The sequence below is a fragment of the Pagrus major genome, chromosome 22 (assembly GCF_040436345.1).
Source record: "Pagrus major chromosome 22, Pma_NU_1.0".
Classification (NCBI taxonomy): Eukaryota; Metazoa; Chordata; class Actinopteri; order Spariformes; family Sparidae; genus Pagrus; species Pagrus major.
Genome location: NC_133236.1, coordinates 25,134,619 through 25,155,018, shown reverse-complemented (window position 1 = coordinate 25,155,018; position 20,400 = coordinate 25,134,619). Strand labels below are relative to the sequence as shown.

At 42.0% G+C, this 20,400-nt stretch overlaps 1 protein-coding gene across 7 annotated transcripts in view; it reads right to left on the bottom strand.

The window, feature by feature from the left end:
* The window catches only part of LOC141018075 (MAM domain-containing glycosylphosphatidylinositol anchor protein 2-like), a 253,791-nt gene that overhangs the window by 42,355 nt on the left and 191,036 nt on the right, over positions 1-20,400 (bottom strand). For 5 of the 7 annotated variants that reach the window (XM_073492947.1, XM_073492949.1, XM_073492951.1 and 2 more), the window contains 2 exons: positions 16,092-16,412; positions 4,731-5,003 (listed from right to left, as the gene is read on the bottom strand). In XM_073492947.1, the coding sequence (XP_073349048.1) occupies positions 4,731-5,003; positions 16,092-16,412 (594 nt within the window). The remainder of the gene's footprint in view (positions 1-4,730; positions 5,004-16,091; positions 16,413-20,400) is intronic. The other 2 variants (XM_073492948.1, XM_073492953.1) reach the window with 2 other exon arrangements.

The window sequence follows — 20,400 nt, the reverse complement described above, 5'->3', positions numbered from 1 at the left end:
ATCTCATCACAGCCAACTTTTGGCACCGTATTCCACAATGTGATTGCTGCATCATTAGGAACAATGGCTACAAGAAAAAGAGAAACTGGGACCATACAAGCTCATCATTATGTTGAATCTGAATTCATTTTGTGAGCAAACTCGCAAACCGCAGACGATGAATATGTGAACACTGTCCCTGAGAATTTTTCTTCTTCTAATTCATGACCGACTGCCAAACGGAGGAATTAAAACGTGGGAGGAATGAGGAACATTGTTTGCCCTTTTTCTGTGAATTTTTCAGAATTCGAGCAAAAACTGCAGGATGCTTTGTCTGGAGGACGAGCCACTGAAGAGAAAGAGGAAGGGAGAAGTGTGGAATTAGTTTCATTTACTTTATTTGAAATCTCATTTTTGCACTGACTACACAAATTAGATTCCTCAAAGCAGTAATCAACTGATTTAACCTGTGAAGTTCAGTTTACTCAATAACATCTGTCGAGGAATACTGATATTTTTAGGGTATATTGTGACACGCAATAAACATCTCGATGTTGTGAAATCTCTTCAAAAGCACAGGTTTTAGAGAAATAATCATCAATAGTTTGGATATAATGTCTAAGTGGATAAATGCAAGTATAAGAACTGTCTGCTGAGTTCAGAAAACGTCATGGTTTGGGTTTTTGGTTTAGTTGTTTCCTGCTTTATTTTGGTAGATTAATCCTCATGTGGCATGTTTTACTTTCCACTTCCTGTCTTTGTGTTTTTCCTGCCTTTTTTGGTTGCACTATTAGTTTCGCTTGGCTCCTCTTACGTTCCCTCCCTTGTGTATTTAAGTTTGTGTCTTTCCCTCTCTCTTTGTCAGTTCGTCTGTTTGCCCACGTCAGTCCTGCGTTCTCTGTTCTTGGGTCCTGTTTTGCTCCACGTGTTCTCTCTGTGTTCCTGCCTGTGAACCCAGCGCTTCATTGGTTTGTACTTGCTTCTTCGGTGTTTGCTGTCTGCCTGTATTAGAGCTGGCTTTATGTTCCTTTACCTGCCTGCCTTCGAGTTTTTGCATTTAACTTAACAGAAAATTAAGTTACTTTACTGTAATGCAGCCTTTACAACCAGGAAAAGACTACGCTTTTGTCATATCACGATATAACGATATCCAAAATCTAAGTCATGTCTGTGTATTCTGCAGAGGTGGCAAAAGTACACACATTCTTTACTCAAGTAGAAGTACATATACACGTGTAAAAAAAAAAAAAGACTTTAAAAAAAGAAAAGTAGAAGTACGGATTCAACTTCTTTACTCAAGTAAAATAAGAAAGTACAGCCTCTGAAATGTACTGAAGTATAAAAGTAAAAAGTATCCCTCTGGAGGACAACTCTACAAAAGCTGACTGAACCTCACGTCGTATTAATTTAGTTTAAAGACTATTTAACTTAACGGTAGAATCAGTAGGATTTGTTCAAGCTGTTCGTAAACGCACCAAAAAATAGTTGATTGTTGAGTCTCATTCTCGGGACGTCAAATACCGACATTTTGGATGAGGCTGTTATGTAAGGAGTAGAAAGTTCAGATATTTGTGTTAGAAAGTAGGGAGAAAAAAGTCAAAAGTAAAATGTTGTCAAAAAAATAAATACTCAAGTAAAGTACAGATACTTGAAAAATCTATTTAAGTACAGTAACAAAGTATTCGTACTTCGGTACCTCCCACCTCTGGTGTTCTGTGACCGGTGTTTCACCCTATCACTGTCTCATCAGTACACATTTACAGCCTGAGGACAGGAACCAAAGTAAATGCAGACTTGTGCCTAAATCGACGATTGCATCAGACTGGAATGAAATCGAAGAAAAAATAGCAGCACAAAGACGGTCAAAATACTTTTTTTTCTTCACTCTAACTCTCAAAACCCTTCAAAGGAGCAAGATTTCAGCATTGTTGAAAAAAACTCATGTTCCCTATGACAGGGCGTCTGAGCCAAGACTCAGTGGTACACATTACATCCCTCCGAGGGGTCTCTCCCCTGGCACAATTTAATGGCCAACTTGGCCATTACAGCCAACTCACTGTTTCCACAGATGTCCCAATGGCTTGGCACATGGGCATCCATGCACATGCACACACACGCTGTTCTGGCACAACGCACTTTTTGAGGCGACAGCATTTATATAAGCCACAGAATGGCCTCGTGCCCGACTTTGGTGAGTTTGCATGTGTCTGTCGGCATGGCAACATGTATGTTTTGCATGGTATGTTGACTGGACAAGTGGGTTAAACGTGGCTTCACGCCAGAAGTCCAGACTGATGTTTATTACACATCAGCACAGCGCAGGAGGAAGTCAGGGAGCGAGTGGTGAGGAATATCAGGGGTCCACCTGTCTTCAAACCACGAAACTACCTCACTGCAAGAGCCAGAACAAATATTTCAGTAGCTTCATCTTGAAGTGAGCTCGCAAGTCATAGAGAGGAGCTGATATCAACTTCCTCTCCAGTAGATTATTTATTTCAGCCACAATACAGAACAGAGTTGATCTCCTGTTGTGGTTACTGAGTTTCAGTATAGAATAACAGAAATCTTAAAGAATATGAGTTGGAGTTAAGGGAACGGGGCATGCCAGATTTCACGGATGATGGGAGGAACCAAAGTGGATTTTCTGCACCATGCTCTTGCACTCAGGGGGTTACTAAAAGAGCCTCCATACCTTTGGCAACCACTGAGTCCAGATGGTGGGAATCTGGAGCACTGGGCGGGAGGAACAGAGCGATGGCGGGAGAGAGAGAGAGAGGGAAGGAGGGAAGGAGGGATGGAGGATGAAAGGGAAGGAAGGGGAGTGGAGGTGGGAAGAGGGAGCAATAGGCAGGCAAACCCCAGCCCTGTTGAGAAAAACAAATGGCTGGAGGGGACTATGTGCTTCTGTCTCTGTGCTCTACCTGCTTCACCAGGGAGGACTGATTTATAACACAAACACGCAGGAGGGGGTGTCCATCTCTTTCTCCAGGCAAACTGGAGAGAGGGAGGGCGATAGAGAGACATTTAAACTGAGAAAGATGAAGAACGAGGGCAAGCAAACATGGTCAAAGCGAGAGGGAAAGAGCAAGGGAGGAGATAGAAAAATCAAGTGCAGAAAGGTAGGCTTAGAGGACAGCAATAGATGGTGAGAAACAGGCAGTATCAAAGAGGAGAGCAACCTAAGTGGCAGAGGATCAAAGTGACAAATGCTCCTCCTGTGACCCTGCAGCTCCTGTCTCTAATGGGAGGTCTGGGAGATTGAAACCTTGGCCTGAGTTCCTGCGGTCACTCAGCGCCGCCAAACTAATTCGGTCCTGTCATAACAACCAACTAGGAGATGGACACTTGCAGCTCTTGATGGAAAAAAGGCAATCTCTAAAATAAAGCAGCAAGGGCCAAGTGTGTATTATGTGAAAGAACAGGTTTACTACAGGAGACAGAGAAAAAGCCACCATGATTGACTGTTCCATTTAGAGGATCTCAGATTTTTTTTCTTTCACTCTTCTTTTAAATTAATTATCCATCATCCATTGCCTGCAAGACAGTGACAGAGATGGTTAAATGTATGAGGAGGCAATTTTAGCTGTCCAAAAAAATCCTCAGTGAAGACTCTAATTACAAACTGGAGTGCATACTGAAGAAGTTGATGTAGACATGCAGAAGTGCGGCAGCAAAATGGCTGCCATAAAACACCGCATCAACACCACCATTATGTGCAGGATAATGAAATATGGTATGTGTACGGTAGGTTTCCTTAAAAAATTTGAACCGCAACTGACCAATCATAGTTAAGTAACTGCAATGATGCACGGCAGGTCTTTAAAACTTTGGATTTCTCTATGTTAAAGTGGCACACATGGGGCTCTAGCACAAGGGCCTTATTTAGACTAAATGAGGCGTTAAAGTGAGATCGCCTGTCCTCCTGCGAAAGAAAGCCTCTGCAGAGTTGTTGCTCCTAAGCTGGGACCCAAAATTGTGCACTTAAGAGTGCAGTTGTGTCCTCCTACACCCCTACTCAGCCCTGCACTAATCGCCGCAACGCCTGATTTGGTCTGAATGAGGCCTTAGAGATATTCTTTGCATTTAAGGAATTTAGAGGGTGTCTTCTTTTCAGCCTTTCCAAAACAAAGACGAAAAAAGAGGACGGATTAAACTGTGTTTGTCTGCTTTAACGTGAGCTGCATGAGTTAGCATATTTGGCTAACACCGTGAGCTTACTACCTAAAGCAGTAACTTGCTATTACTTCGAGACAGTGCCAACAGGAAAGTGATTAATACATGTAAAGTGCGACAAACTATTACATTTAAATCTAATGTAGAAGCTGCCTAGGTGCTACTTTCTGAGTTGAAGCTAATGTTAGCCGCCCTGTTCTGCTCTTTATTAGATTTGAGGACGTTTACAGTCCAGCAACCTCTTCCAAACTCATTATCCAAGACAGTGTGACTTTCACCAAACAACATCAGTTAGTCATCACCCTAAAAGCTTTTTCTTTGTAACATTAAAAATTAAAAAGACTGAAAATACAAACAATAAAGCATAAACCCAATCTGTCTTGTTTGTCCAAGCCAAACAGGGTTATGTTAAGTCTTGAAATCAGAAGCTGCTTTTATATCAGTGAAATACTGTTCAAAACATTATCAAGATAAGAAAAAGCGTGTGTGATGTGCAAGAATAGAAGGTAAGCATAGCAAAGGGGGCCGGGGTACAGGATAATTACATGAAAAAGACTTTAATGATGAGCTCTCTTTACCTGTAACCTGGAAGGTGCATTTGCCTGCTCCGGCCTCATTTATGACATTGCAGGTGTATTCCCCCCAGCCGTCTCGATTCAGGCTGCGTATGGTGTACTCCGTCTCATCTCTTTGGGCATCAAAGGCTCCGGCATGGAGTAGCCGGTTTGATAGAAGCCACTCGAATCGCAGCACGCGGGAAGGGTGGGCTCGCAGCACCCTGCAGGTCATCACCACAGGCCTCCCCAGGCCCTGACGCATCTCCATGTAAACTGGCTCCACCGTCGGAGGGTCTGAGTGGGAGACAGATGGGCTCAGATGAGTTCAGCTGACATTTGATAGGGACACAGAAAGTGTGTCAAGGATGAAAGTGTGGTGGGAATATGAAGAAAAAGATTTGGATAAAGAGGGCAAAGAACAGAAAAAGACAGTGAGTGGGAGAAAGATGCATCAACATCTCTATAACACAGACGCTGTTCAGGCGAGGGCCGTCTCGGTCAGACTAGGTTATCTCCGACCTACAGAGATATTTACAGAGAAAGAATATCTGTAAGACAGAAAAGACAGTTAGAATACTGAGTCTAGAAGAGTAATAAATGAGATGAATAAATACATTTATTTAAAAATACAGACAAGGACGAGTTATGAAAATGTGAAAAAAAAAGGAAACGGCTGTGATCAATATACAAAAGCCATCCCCAGACTTGAAAAGGCAAAACTGGAAGGGAAAAAGCAGCTTTAGGAAGGACAACCAACACATATTTAAATCACGCACACACTGAAAGGAAGAGAAACATTTTAGAGGAAAGCCTCATACTGTAACATGAATGAGAGCTGAGCAGGGCGAAAAAGGGTCAGATTTAATCATATTGTAAATAAGCTTTAAACAATCAGCCCTGCAGAGTCAATATGCCACAGCAATGACTGAAAAATGACGAGTGAAAACAATAGTGGGGAGAGAGGAGATCAATTCTGCAGAGAAACTAGAACAATGTTCTGAACGAAATCAGTCACGCTTGGCGGAAAATTGGTAACAGGATGATGAAGTGCACCTCAAGCTTTCAAAATGGAAAATTAATAACTTATTTGAGTATCTGACAGGCTTCACCTCCTCCCACACAGACAACCTGGCGGTGAATTATTTAGCCAAGTCATCTCGGAGTGAAGTAAGGGGCTGAATATGACCTCGGCACAAGCCGGACCCTCCCTCTGCGGTGTGTGATTTTATATTTCAGTCTACTTTAAATGTGGGTGCCATCAGAAGAGGTGTGTGTAGGACAGAATGTTTGCAAATGCTTCTGTGTGAAAGCACTGAAATGTTTAGGAATAATTTCCACATCTTAAGCATCTATGCTCTTGACATGCTCATACAGAGGCTTGACAAAAGTCACTGGCGGGGCTTGAAAAACAACAGCGAATACTGAGGAGCAGAGACAGAATGACACAGAGTCTCTTAATTGCCTGAAATTTGCATAATTCCTGACAGAGTAAAGGAGAGGCGGGTAGCTATAGCCGGGCTGGGGATGTTACTTTTTAAAATGTAATATGTTACAGATCACTGATTACCTGATTGAAACTGTAATCTGCAACATAATCTTCTACATTATTCACACACTGTAATATAATCTAATTACAGAGCCTTCCAAACTTGATAGGATATGCAATTAAATGAACAGTTTATCAAAATTTACAGCATATAATTTGATAACACTATTAACGTCATTATCAACAACCTTAATTTATAAAAGATGCTTATAAGCTAAATCTCTTTAAGGAATCTAATAAATACTCGTCTGTTTTCCAGAATATTTTGCCGTGTTTTTGGAGTACCGAACTCTAGCTTGTTTTTCTCGTTGCACATAATTGAATTAACCTCAGCCCAGCCTGTAGAGCAGGGCAGGTCCTCCAGGCCACAGAGGTGCACTGGGAATTGGGGCTGTAAACATCAGAACGTATGCCAAAGAATGCAGCAGCATATAACAATCCAAAGCGGGATTTTACCTTTCTTGCCCTCAATGCTCATTATCACACATCGCACACAAACACCAGGAATTCGCACAGCAGCTACTATGATTTATGGCACACCATTAGGTCAGATAATGAAGGGCTGAAATGTGAGAAATAATAAACCGTAACACGTGGAAGGTAAACACAAATCTTTCAAGAAGTTTGGCCTGAAAAGAAGAATATAGTGTGCCTCCTTCACCTGGTGCTGCTCACAAGGTGGAGAGCAAAGTGGCTTTCATCTCCTCGAAATGAAACAGCAATCAGTTCTATCCTTCAAATGAGCCTTGCCTGGGCTTTTTTCCCAAACCCATTGCCTTATCTGTGACTCCAAAAGAAGGGTCTGAATCTCTACTTATCACATTAAAATTGTAGGTTTTGTGTGTGGCGGTGAATCACAGCCTAGCTCCACAGCCTCCCTGAGTGGCACTAGACCAAATTGCAGTAAGTGCATTTCCATTGACACAGAAAGACAAATGAAGACAGGGTTTGGGTCTGCAGCAAATGAAAAAAGATACAACAAAAATCTCTTATATAACCAAAACATCCTTTAAACAAGGGCATATGCCTTATCTGGCTCCTGTGCATCTCCTGTGAAACAGCTGCCCAGAGAACATGAGGAGAAAGGAGCTAAAAGGTCCTGTGTGATATTCCCTAAGCAGTGCTCTCCATGGTTAGCGTAGCAGCGAGGGCGAAGAGGGCTCGGCGTTGCTGTAAGTCACAGGCTGAGGGAAAACCCTGAGCACCGGCGGAGATGTAATCCATCATCAGTCACTGGTGGATACCTTGACAGTAATGTGGTGAAAAACAACATTTAGGAGCACAGAGGCCTTTTCCCAATGGTCCATACAGGCCGCCAATCTACAGGGAGGTGGACAGAACAAAGACATGGGCATACATAGGGGAAATACAAGTGTTTTTTCCGAGTGTGTGGAAAGCCAAAGTGAATTTGTGCGCATGCGTGCACCTGCATTTCTGAGCAACCGCTTGACTGGTTTAGAATAAACTTCAGCTTGAATCAGAATGGGTTTCATTTTTCCTCCATGTGCTTCGGGTGAATGCATCAGGAGAAGGACATGTAACTCCTGTGGGCCAGCCCGCCAGAGTAGATTGTACTGTACGGTCTGTGCATATACACATGAAGTGCATATATGTGATTCCATTCCTCCTATATGGTTGGATGTCCATTTGGTTTCTCCTTCATCATTTTTATCCTCAAGGCGACAGCATGTTTTCCCCTCATGGCTGACTGGATGGCAGAGGGGGCAGGAGTTTCTCAGACCTTTTTGCTTCAGTCAAAGTACAATAATTCAATAATACAACCCCAATTTTGAAAAGCATTGGGAATGCTGTTTAAAAGAAAAGCAAGAATGAAAGAATGTAATCCTTTTTGACCTATATTCAAATCAATGCAGTCCAAACTTAATGTTCAAACTGATAAACGTAATTGTCTTTTATAAATATGCACTCAGTGTCAATTTAATGCCTGCAACGCATTTCAAAAAAGGTGCAACAGGGACATGTTTACCACACCAGCTTTTCTTTACACTCAGTAAAGTTTTGAAAGTGGAATTCTTTTCAATTGCTTGCTTGATATATGACTTCAGGTGCTCAACAGTTTGTGGTCTCTGTTTTCATATTTTGCACTTCATAAAAGCTTGCTGAGAGACAGAACTGGACCTCAGGCAAGTCAGTCTAGCACCTGCACTCTTTTACTACGAAGCCATGCTGTTGTCACACTTGCAGAAAGTGGCTTGGCATGGCCTCGCTGTAATAAGCACGGATGTCCCTGAAAAAAAAAATCGTTGTCTGGATGGCAGCATATGTTGTACCCTTCAGCAGTAATGGTGCCTTCACACTCTCACAGATGTGCAAGTAACCAATGCCATGGGCACTAACACACCTCTATACTATCACAGATGCTGGCTTTTGAACTTTGTGCTGGTAACAATCTGGTTGGTCCTTTTCCTCTTTAGCTCCAAGGACATGATGTCCATAGTTTCCAAAGACAATTTGAAATATGGACTCATCAAAGCGCAAGACATTTTTTTCACTTAGCGTCAGCCTGTCTGAGATAAGCTCGGTACCGAAAAAATTGGCCGGATGTTGATTATATTACCGATTTTTAATGTGGTGCAGTCTGTGAGAGTTCGAAGGTCACAGGCACTCCATGTTGATTTTCAGTCAGTGCACAGATTTCTCTGGATTCTCTTAATCTTCGGATGATTTTATGGATTGTAGATAGTGAAATCCCTAAATTTCTTGCAGTTGAGCATTGAGAAACGTTCTTAAACTGTTGGACCATTTGCCCACACGTTTTTTTAAAAGTGGTGAATCTTGCCCCATCCTTGCTTGTGAACGACTGAGCCTTTCCAGAATGCCCCTTTATTACCCAATCATGATACTCTCACCTGAGTGACAGGTGTTTTTTGAGCAGTCCACAGCTTTCCCAGTCTCTTGCTGCCCCTGTCCCACCTTATATGAAATGTGTTGCTGGCATTCAGAATGAGCATATATTTACACAAATCCATTACGTTGATGAGGTAAAACATTAAATATATTGTCTCTGGACTTGTTTCAGTTGAGTATACATCAAAAAGGATTAGCAAATTATCACACATAAGCTCACATAAGCGTAAATAAAATGAGCTGTGGAAACAGATGTTACACTGAATTTATTTTGTAGCTTTCTCTGCCATGAGGATAAAAAAAAAACCCAGGCTACTGTTTAAGAATTCACAGTACACATAACTGTTGCCCAACGTAGGAGTGGGACTGAGATGACTGAAGTGAAAGAAATTCTGATACACAAATTTCTATAAAGTTTCTGGACTTCAATGTTTGCTCCGACTCGCAATATCTGATGGTTTACCTCTCTTGGCCTCATACATTTAATTAAATAAAATCATTTCAGAAGTTTAAAAGGTAATTCACTCTCTGCTAACTGCTAGAAAGTCATAGACATTTAAAGATATGTAAAGAGTGACATGCCAAACAAGTTGAGAACCACTGATTTAATGTTTTACAGTGAATTATGTTCTATATCATGTATATGTGGAGTTTAAAGCTTAATATTTCCCTCTGAAATGTACCAGAGGAGAATTATAAAGAAGCATAATATGGAAATCCTTTAAAACACCTCAATATTACACATGTTTGAGTAAACATTCCTAGTTACTTCCCACCACTGCTGGACCCTTTATTGTCTGTTGACACATGTTGGATTAACATGTGACAAGGCAGCGCTCCATTCAGAAATCTGTCACGTTTTTCACACAACAGCCTTGAGCGGCTGCACGTGGGAGTATAAAGGAAAAAAAAAGGCCTTGTTTTAGGATGGAAGCAAAAGCATTCTTGTGGGAGAAATAACCTTTGTAGCATAACATGCTCCAATATCAAGTCTTGATAGAGGAACTAACATTCATTAGGAAGTCAAACAGATATATACAGAATATGAAATGATAACCCTGATTCAACTGATTTATAATGAGTCCCTGTGTTGAATAATGTAGGGAATTGCTGCTCCGCATCAGCGCGCCCTCCTTCCCTCGCGCTGCAGCCGCTGCAATCAAACAATGAACTTAAGCACCGTCTGCATTACCATATTGTTATTAAAACTTGAAGATAATTTATGAACTTAAACATACAATTAATGATAATCAATGGAGACTCATCAGTGCAAGGAGTGGCCTGGTGATCCGATAAAAGGTTTAGCTCTGTCATTGACCAAGTTATGAATTATTCTGTCTGAGCCGTGTGCAGGCTTGTGTTTACAACCTACACATTCGCTGACCTTTTTCTGGTGTGGATTTGATACGGCTGATCAATTCAATATTGTTCCATGAAAAAAAGCGGTTATTAAAATTTCATCCCCAAATGCGGTGTGTGAGCCCCGCTGTAATGCGAAAGATTAATTTGCTGGCGTTAGGCTAATGTGAAGCGCTCTAATATGATTCACATTAGAGTGGGCCTCGGGGGCCAGCATTGCAGACCTTCTTGATGCAGAGAGGAAAATTAATTAAAAACAATAATCGTGTAATTCTTCCCATTACTTTGGCCCAGACGGTAGCTCTTTATCCTGGTGTGTCTTTTTGATGTACGTCAGATAGCGAGTTGCTCGCTCACGGGGACAATCGCACGGTTGCATCAGGCAGGTGTCATGGACGATGTGCGGAGGAACAGAAGGGAAGCCTGGATGAAAGATTCCTGTGCATCTGGGCTCAAGTAGAGCTTGATAACTCTCACTTTGACAGACAGTGGTATCTAGGACAGGAGACCACTCTATACCTCCTTCTTCCTTCTATTTCTCTCTCTTTCTTCACTCCCTCTCTCAAGCCCCTGGATCATGCCAAGTCAGTTTGACTAAGAACATTAGGGTGTCACAGCTTGGGATTTGGCGTTTGCAATTCTATTAGAGCAACGACTCTAAAGGCAGACGTCTTCCATTCCCTCTACCTCTCCTCCCGGCGTTGCCTCTGCCAGCCAACAGATGCAGGTTTTTACATATCAAAGCTGTTGACTTGCCAGAGTCGTTCCTTCACGCCTCTAATGCTCTTTGCTTCAGAGGACTGTACCTCGGTCCCTTGATCAAGTTACTAAACGCGGCTTTGCACATGGCTCACCACCAAAGGCGGGTGGCTCACGCTGGGACCTGGAAATGCAGGCGAGAAAAAGCATCTCAGAGGGATTGGCTTGTGCTTACACACCATGAGACAGGCCAAGAGAAAGAGGGGCGGGGGCATACCGACGCTCGCACTGAGCAAACAACAAAAGCGGGGTCGGATTGTGTTAATAAAGTAAATTCTCAAGCTGAGAAAAAAGACGGGCAAAGGTCTGCGTGTTTGGCGAACGCACCAGAGTCAACAGTGTGCATTGATGTGTACACATGGTGGACACATTTTCCCAATATACTCAAATTGAGTCTAAGCAGACTAACAACTCAAGTACGGATTTGTTTGTGCTTTTTAAAACTCGGGCTTTGATGCCAACTATGAATAAGTAACTAGAGTCTGACGAGGAACAGAACTGGCTCTGAAGTGAGAACATGGCAGAATGATTGATTTATCAACACCAAAGCCCTAAAAACTCTATTCATTATGTGCTCCGCTTTGAAGATGGCGAACAGATGAAAGTGCTGTACGACATCAAGATCTGTGGTGCGAGAGAGGTGCTTTATTAAAATAATACTACATGATGAGAAATAATTACATTCTCGGAATACTTGCGCTGAAAGGAAGAGACTTATCAGGAGTGAACTGACATGCTCCACTTGGTGGCTTGTACCGCGTTTGTCATCCAGTGATGCAACTGCATGCCAGGGCAGATCTATCTGAGAAAAGGAATAGATTTAATGGCATGAGTCTTTCACCTGAGGCCTTGGAGTCTCAGTCGCGTTGCCCTTTTGCCTCCTGAGGCATGTCTTCTCCATCTGAGTGTCACTAACAACAATCACTTGCTGTAAGTTACCCCTGTCCACTGTTACTGAGACGGGGAGGGTGGGGGTGGGTGTGTGTGTGTGTGTGTTGGGGGTGATAAAAGATGACCAAAGAGAGAAATCTTGCCCATAAACGGGCCATTAAAACATTGTGGACATTCATGGGAGTTATGCGTTATGCTGCATAGGTTTTGGAATTTTTTAGTGTTCATTGTACATTCAGCGGATAGCTAAGGCCACCTGGATTTATAGTCTGAAGGTCTTTTTCCCTCTCTCCTCCGTTATATCAGACAACAGAGCAATTTCTGATTCTATATACGAGACAGTTTTACATTTCTTTTACCTGTCCTTATTCTTATTCCTTTTCTGTCTTCTCATCTTCGCGATAACACTTCATTAAATTTGACTGAGGGGGCCTTGGTATGAGACATCTTGACTTCCCTCCTCCTCTACACATTACTCCTCTACTTTACCCCAGAGCCAGTGAATACATGTCTGCAGCTCATTTATGAACAATGTGGAAACAGATACTTTGTGGCTGTATTTCACTGTTAACAATTTCTTTACTACAGCAAACTGTTTTATCTGTATTTCATGAATAATGCACATCAACAGAGGAAAATTGTAAAAAATTCCCTCCACTTTGGTGCGGACTAGGGAGTAGAAATGAAAAAAATTATCATATGCGTTTTGACTATATCATCTTTGTCTTTTAACTTCACTTCTGCACCAGATGTACCAGATGTGTCACGTTGTTTAGATTGACATCTGCCAACACTACACATACCAACACTTTATGGATTATCAGATGTAACATACAGCACGAAGGACTGACAGACCCGGAAGAAAAAGATAGACTTCTTCTACAACAATCTGACAAACATTTCGTCTCATTTTGTTCATTACATTATAACACCGAGTACAGTTTTCATGACGTGCTTATTATTATGTAACAAGCTAATTATTCCAAATGGAGTTATCAATTAAATATATATTATATTACATAAGTGGGTGAAAAGATGTGTTTTATGTTGATGTATGTTGTTGTTTTAGCTAACTTCCTGTCTGTGTGGCAGTTAGCAATCCCCTCCATCCTCTCTACGTCACCACATGAACGTGGAGAGCTAATCTCCAGACATAGCAGCAAACAGGAGGATTCTCCTCATTATGGAGTTCTCTCTTGATTGGATAAAGTGGGCAGGGATACCAGAACATTCCTTATCTCTTTTATTGCACGAGCAGGGAGATAATAGACATGGGTTACTGACCAAACACTCTACTATAACAGTGGTTACTGTTGGAATATAGAGCTGTTTTTTCACCAGTCAAACAGCTACTGCAACCACACAGGGGGAAGGATATGAAATATATTTTTATCTTTGTGCTGCGGTCATGTATGTGCTGTAAATGCATGTAAATAAATATTTAGATAAATAACCGACTGTGACAAAGTCAGAATAATTAAATATTCAATAATAGTGTCAACTGTCAAATAAATACAGGCTTTTTGTGCAACGCAGAGAATTTCACGCTTCACAGATGCGAGTTACTGTCGCAAAATTGATTCACTGCCTATAGGCAGCAAAGCAGAGAAAAGAGCCATAAGTGAGACACTTTGGTTACATGCCTCGCAGACATTGGCACACCAGCCTGTGCTGGGGCTTGAACATGACAGGGCTGCATGCAGTGCAGTTTTACCATAATGTGTTAGTTGGGAAAAAAATAGCAATAAATAATCTACTATGTATGTTTGTGTTTCATGCCCAACATCATAGAGTAATTACATATTATAAATGACATATATATTTTTGAATGTCTTGAATAGTTTTATGTACTTGAGGACACATTCTGCTCTTAATCTTCTAGAAGAATAACAACTCTCAAATAATCTTATTTCTAATAATAGTTCCAATAATCGTATTCTGGGATACCCATTAACATCAGGCGAAGGGAACTTTACGGGTGCATTTACATTTGTGTGAATGTTTATTCATGTACACTGTCTCTTTAAAAAAAATATAGCATTGAAGAACTAACCCCAAAAAGACCTTTTATTCTGGGCAGACGCCGAATAAATGTATAATCTGTTTTTGTTATTTGTTGCTGATTTGCAGACGAAGCTGCAACAAGTGATGTTCCTGCAAATGCAGGGGGGAAAAAAAGTAAGAGATTTTCCCAATCGCTGCGTAATTGTAGCTGGTGACCAAAAAGCGACTGGACAGTTTGTGCTTATTTGCTTTTTTCCTACTCTAATTGTGCTGCTCTGAGACAAAATAGTACACAGACTACAGTGTGTGCCCCTGCTGCTTCCCAAATGGTGGGTAAGATCACTGTGACCTATTGCTGCTTGTGGCAGTAAACTGCTCTCTGCTGAGAGGGAACAGCATCATCCATTCTTCACCTTTAAAGCGACTGAGGGTGGGATGTATATGTATGCTAATATTTCATGTGGACTACTGTACATTTGGTTGATATTTTAATGTAACTGAAACAATTCGTCTCTGTCACAACACACCCTCTTTACAAGAGGCAGTATATCCTCCAAGTGTTGCTAATTAATGAAGGGCATCTTAGAGTCCAAATCCTTTTGTTTACTTTTAAGTGTCAGCATTGGTGTGTAGCAAAGCCACTAACCTTTGATATGGGCCTGTCATCGCTGCATAATCATAATCAATTCAACCAAAAAATGTAACACAGTCTTCTTCAAAGCGCATCAAAACTTCATTAATTCTCTTAACACAGCACAGTGGGTAACGGCTAAGCTGAAACGTGAATGCCATAGCAAAGAGGACAAAAAAACTGGCGACAGAATCGTGTGCTAATCCTTGTCGGCAAGAACAGAACGGGGGCTGCTCTTGTGCCTCTTCAATCAAAATATTGGTCGTGGGTGTGTCAGGTTCAGCTTGAATCAAAACCCTGCTGGGCTGCGGCCATAATTCTGTTTTATTGTTCACACTTTGTAAGTTGCTGGATAGCAAGTCCAATGGGGAAGACACTTAAAAAATGGCAGTCAGCATGGAGCGTGTTAATTGCCATTTGTGTCAGAGTAGTTTCAAAGTGACATACTGTACTGCTGCACAGGTTCTTTCTAGATTAGGGTAAATTGAGATGGAAGAACGTATGGATTAACTAAGTAGGCCACAAGAAGAACAATGGAACTGTGGCTAAGAGACTCAGTTGATCCATTTCCTATAATCACTTGCCAGAGAATGGGAGCATCCTACATGGATTGCTTTCATTTCCTTCCTATCCATCTTCCGGCCCTTTTTTCCGGCAGGGAGAAACATCCCCAGCTCTTGAATGAGTGACAACGCTTTGAATCCCTGACGTTCATTCGAAAATTTCCATTCAAATCTCCATAAATGAATACAAAATGATTACTAGCGGGAATAAATTAGCCGCTCGCTAATTAGCCGTTAAGCCATCTTTGAATGTCACATCTTAAGGAGTGGAAGAGGCTTCTCAATGAGCGGCAGTGGCAGGGGGTCTTAGTCCCGAGGATATGGCACACAGTCTTTAGGTCTTCTCTGACGCACACACACACTAATAAGTGTGGACATCAGTATATAGAGCTTTGTGCCTCTGTTAATATTAGTTCTGCTCAGTTCACACTCAGCAGATAAAGGCCTCCCCTTAGTGTAAGAGGTGGAGTCGGAGCTGTTTCCCTCTCAGACCTGACTGAGGGTACCAGGGGATTGGACTAATTTTACAGCCTTCAGAAGGAAATTGGATGGGCGTGGAGGAAAAGAAATGGGAGAATTTTGGTCACACTGGACCAGAACACATAAAAATTAATTACTCTGCATATGAAGAAAGAACATCACAGAAACAATGATGCACCATACATCGATATACACATACTATATCACTGCTACAAGTTATACCACGACAGTGCAACATGTATATATACAGAGACAAAAATACCCACAGTCTGTCTACTCACATTGTACGATCAGCTCCACCACGGCCTCCCGGGGCTTCACGTTGAAGCCATTATACTGGCTGGTCTGGCAGCGGTACGAGCCCGTCATCTCCCTGGACACATTAACAATACGCAGCACGCCATCGTAGCTCTCCATCTGCATGCTGCCATCCGGCATTGGCGCCTCCTTATCGGCACGCGACCACAGGATGATGGGCTTGGGCTTCCCTGAAACAAGGCACTCCAGCTCCACTGTGTCACCCTCGCGGGCCACCAGAGGGGACTTGCCCCGGGGTACTGTCAGGTTGGGGGGAACTAAGAAAGAGAAAAACAGAGGAGGGACTGATATGGGGCTCTAGAAAGTCAGCAGGCGGGGTAAGAGGAAATGGTCGACTGGGGGAAGAAGTGGCGTGGAGGGTATGGGGTGAAGCGAAAGGAGCATCCAAGTTGCAATGGCAATGAAGCTGAGTCTCAGCCACATACACAGCTTGTATGGAAGGACCATGCGGACATTAGCAGCGGCAATGGCTAACAGCTGGGACTGGACAATCGGAGCATGTACTTTTAGTCAAATCATCATGGAGGGCAGCGGTAAGGAAGTTCAATGCAATCAAGCAATGGCAAACAATGAACAATGCAATGAAGAGCTGACAAGCAGATGCACTTTGTGACTATAACAGTCAAAGTAAAAAATCAACAATAGCTCTTTCCGACCAAAAGTTTCCAGGTACTGAGGAGCCACAGGAAATAAACACGGGATCGAAACCAGGAACTTAAGTCAGACAATCTTGCTGTTACCCACTGCTTCCAGTTTGGATGCTAAGCTAAGCTAACTGTCTATCTGTTAACTGAAAGTGCTTGATTCAGTTGTTACATTGATTGCTGCTCCATTTCCCTATCTCTCTCGCTCTCACGTCTTCTCTCTCTTTATCTCGCTGTTTTTAGCATGGCAACCTAACTTCGTACATTCGACCATCACCATACTGACACTAGTAGTACCCTCTACTTGCTTACTGTACAGACGTTGTAGAAGCAACGATTTTCATGTTTGATCTAAGCTGATATCAACATATGAATGCAGAATCTGTGGGCAAGAGACAAGATTTTTGGTATCGGAAGCGTTGGGTGCATGCAGGTAAAGAGTCGACCTGGAGAGCAAAAGAGGCAGAACGCATTGGCTGGAAATGTAATCTCTGAACCCATCGACTATCATGTGATGACTTAGCTTTTCATTAGCATTTGAAAAGTAATCTCTCAACTCCTCTCTCGCATTTAAAGTTGCTAATCAGACTCTAATCAATGACAATGGTACATGGAAGAGGAAATCTTGGCCCAGATATCCAGGCTACATGGACAACCCAGAGACATCAGTTGTTGCCCCCAGAGGCGTAATCATCGTTAGAAGATAACTGATGGATCCCGGGAATGTGTTGTATCAATCAGTGAAGTCAGCACTATAAACTCTTCTTTGATATGTTCCTCGGCCATCAAAAAGTACTACTCTGTTACCACCAAGGAACCTAAAAAGGAAGGACAAGTTCCTGGAAAAATTCCTGCAGTGAAATAGGGCTAAAAGTCACTAAATAAGAAGGTATTGGAATCCACCATAAATCCTAACAATAAACAAATTCTGCCTAATCTTCCTAAGCAACTATAATGCTAACAGATCTAAGATGCCATTGTCTTTGTCACCATTGCCATTACAATCATCAGCATTACAGCATTATCATCATCATTGTCACATTCTCATCACTTCCTCACCACAATACTACTTTTCCAAGATGACTTTCACCACCCATCATTACGACATTCATAATTCTGAGCACCACCACAATCACTTGCATCATTACCATCACTCTCTACAGTGCTTTACTTCTCAGCACTCCTCCTCATGCAGCTACTCAATTTCAGCACGGCGTCATATAATTCAGAGCGTTTACAGCAGAACCCTCCCAAAGGTGATATAGCATTATTGCTGGCCGTGTTAGAAAATATGACCCAATAAATATTTTGCCTTTGTTTAACAGACATTTTAAAGCCTGGCTGAAAGTGAACAATGAATAATAAAAGAAGTGCGATGTGCCAAATTGCTGGACACGTTTGCAGGTTTCCTTGAGTGTGCCTATGTGTGTGTGCCTCTGTGTGTATTTATTTTATGTTTGGAAAGCAGGAAAACTAGCAGGTTGTATCAGGCACTCTGGTTCCCCATCAAGCATGCTGGCCAAGTAAATTTGTTTAATTAGTAAACCTGGCAAATTGCACCGGCTCCTAGAGTGCTGTGTGTGTATTTGTGTGTTCCTGTATTTTTGTGTGAGTCCAAACCATCAGCAGACACCAAGACTATTTTGTAGCACTGCTCCCAAAAATAGTTTACAGCCAGCGAGTCGAGGAGTGAAAATCTTCTCAGCAATGATGAAACCGTGTCACGCTTCCCTGATGATTTTCGAATCACTGTCATTCTGCCCAAACAATGCTGCAGCTGGAATGAAGTCAAGCCACATTGAAGTTTCATGGTGATGAAATCACCAGCAATCTCCAGAAAACGAAACAGAGTCCAGCTATATTTCTTTTGACCCCATTTCTGGATGAGAGGTAACAATCCCACTGCCAGCTCAATTCTGCAACCGTCGGCTAATCTTTTTGTCCTTAAAGTGACTCGACAGGTACTAACTTACTCAGAAACGCTGAACTATTGTGTGGAAAACTGGATGTGAATTATAGATGAGAAAAAACAAGGAAAAGCTCGACATGCAGCCCTTGTTCGAGGGTTGTGCTAAACCCAAACTCACTCATGTTTTCATTGGCGTATAATCACCTGACAATAAGAATTAATGCATTTTCGTTACTTTAGAATGAGCCTTTTATATCTAGAGTGAGTAGTCTGCCATGTTGCACCGCCATGTTTCTACAGCAGCCCAGAATGGACCAACCGAACACTTGCTTCCGAGAGGGCTTTTCACACTTTTTGGCACCCATTTAAGTTCTCCTAAAAGCTTGGGAGGGAAGGGTGAGGGGAGAGGTATCCAGCTGGTTGCAATCTGCAGCCTCACTACTAAATCTTACACACTGGTCCTATAAAAATGAAAAAATACCAACTGTAAATTTACTACCACTGATGATCCCAGGTTATGCATTGAGAACATTAATTCTTAGGAAGAAGTAAGAGTGGGTCTAAATATTTGAAAAAGTTGAATGGGGCACTTTCACAGAATTGTCTCAGTAAACTCTTTCCCGAGAGTCTACAATCTGTTATGTTTTTTGGCAACTTGAGGCAAGCAGAAACAGAGTGTAAACACAACACAGACCAAAACATTTTAGGTTGATATGGCAACTTGTCAATGGCCTATTTACACATCCAGCAGATACGTTACAAAATGAGCATTCATTTGAAGTTGTGTTTCTGGCCATCAAGTCCAGCATTCATTCTCCTTTCAGCATTGTTTTAAAGAAATACAACCAAGCCAGAGCGATTTTTTCCCCCCTAAACCGGAGTGATAATCAACCTTTCTCCAGCTCTGACAAAGAACTGTGGAGTCACTAACTAGTTGCTAACTTTGTCTGTCTGCAGTTTAGTTCTGAGCAGGTAGTGCGGATTAGGTTTCTCAAAGCTATTTTAAGTAAAGCTGCTTTTGCTTCTGTAAACTATGCTGATAAGAGTGAGAGTGAAACGTAACTTTGAAGTTGTGGGCTGTAAAACCAAAGCAATGTGCTGAAAGACACTAAAATGCTGTAGTTGGGCAATAATTAGTTGGGATTTAGTCTTCACGGTGGACATCCTTTCAAACAAACATTTGATCCACTGTTAATCTGAAAATATCAATCATGGCAGCGCTAACCCAATTCTAGTCCATTTATGAAATACTGTACTGATTAGTACTTGTATTAATAGTTGTATTATTCCTGCCTTCTCAGCTATTAAGCAGTAAAGCTGCTAATTGGCAACTTCAACAGTCATCTATATTATATTGTGTAAGTACTGCATAAACATGTTGGTGTCATTAGCACTGGCTAATGAAGACTGGTCATTCACAGATAAGTCTTGGCAATGCTGTTTGGCAGCAAAGGAGCAGCAAAAATGATCTCTGCAGAGACAATGACAGCAGACGCTCATTTCACTCTCATACAGTTACTGATTGGTATTCACACAATGTCTCCGCTGAGGCAGCCAGGTGTCAAGAGCTGACATATTTCTTTCCGCAGCATATTTTCTCCACTTTTCCGGACGTTTCCTTGGGTCCGAACATTAAAATGGTGAATTGACAGCAGCGGCATAGGAGGAGAGCAGCAGCAAGCATCCATTAGCAAGTGGAGGAGAGGTGTATTCACTGAG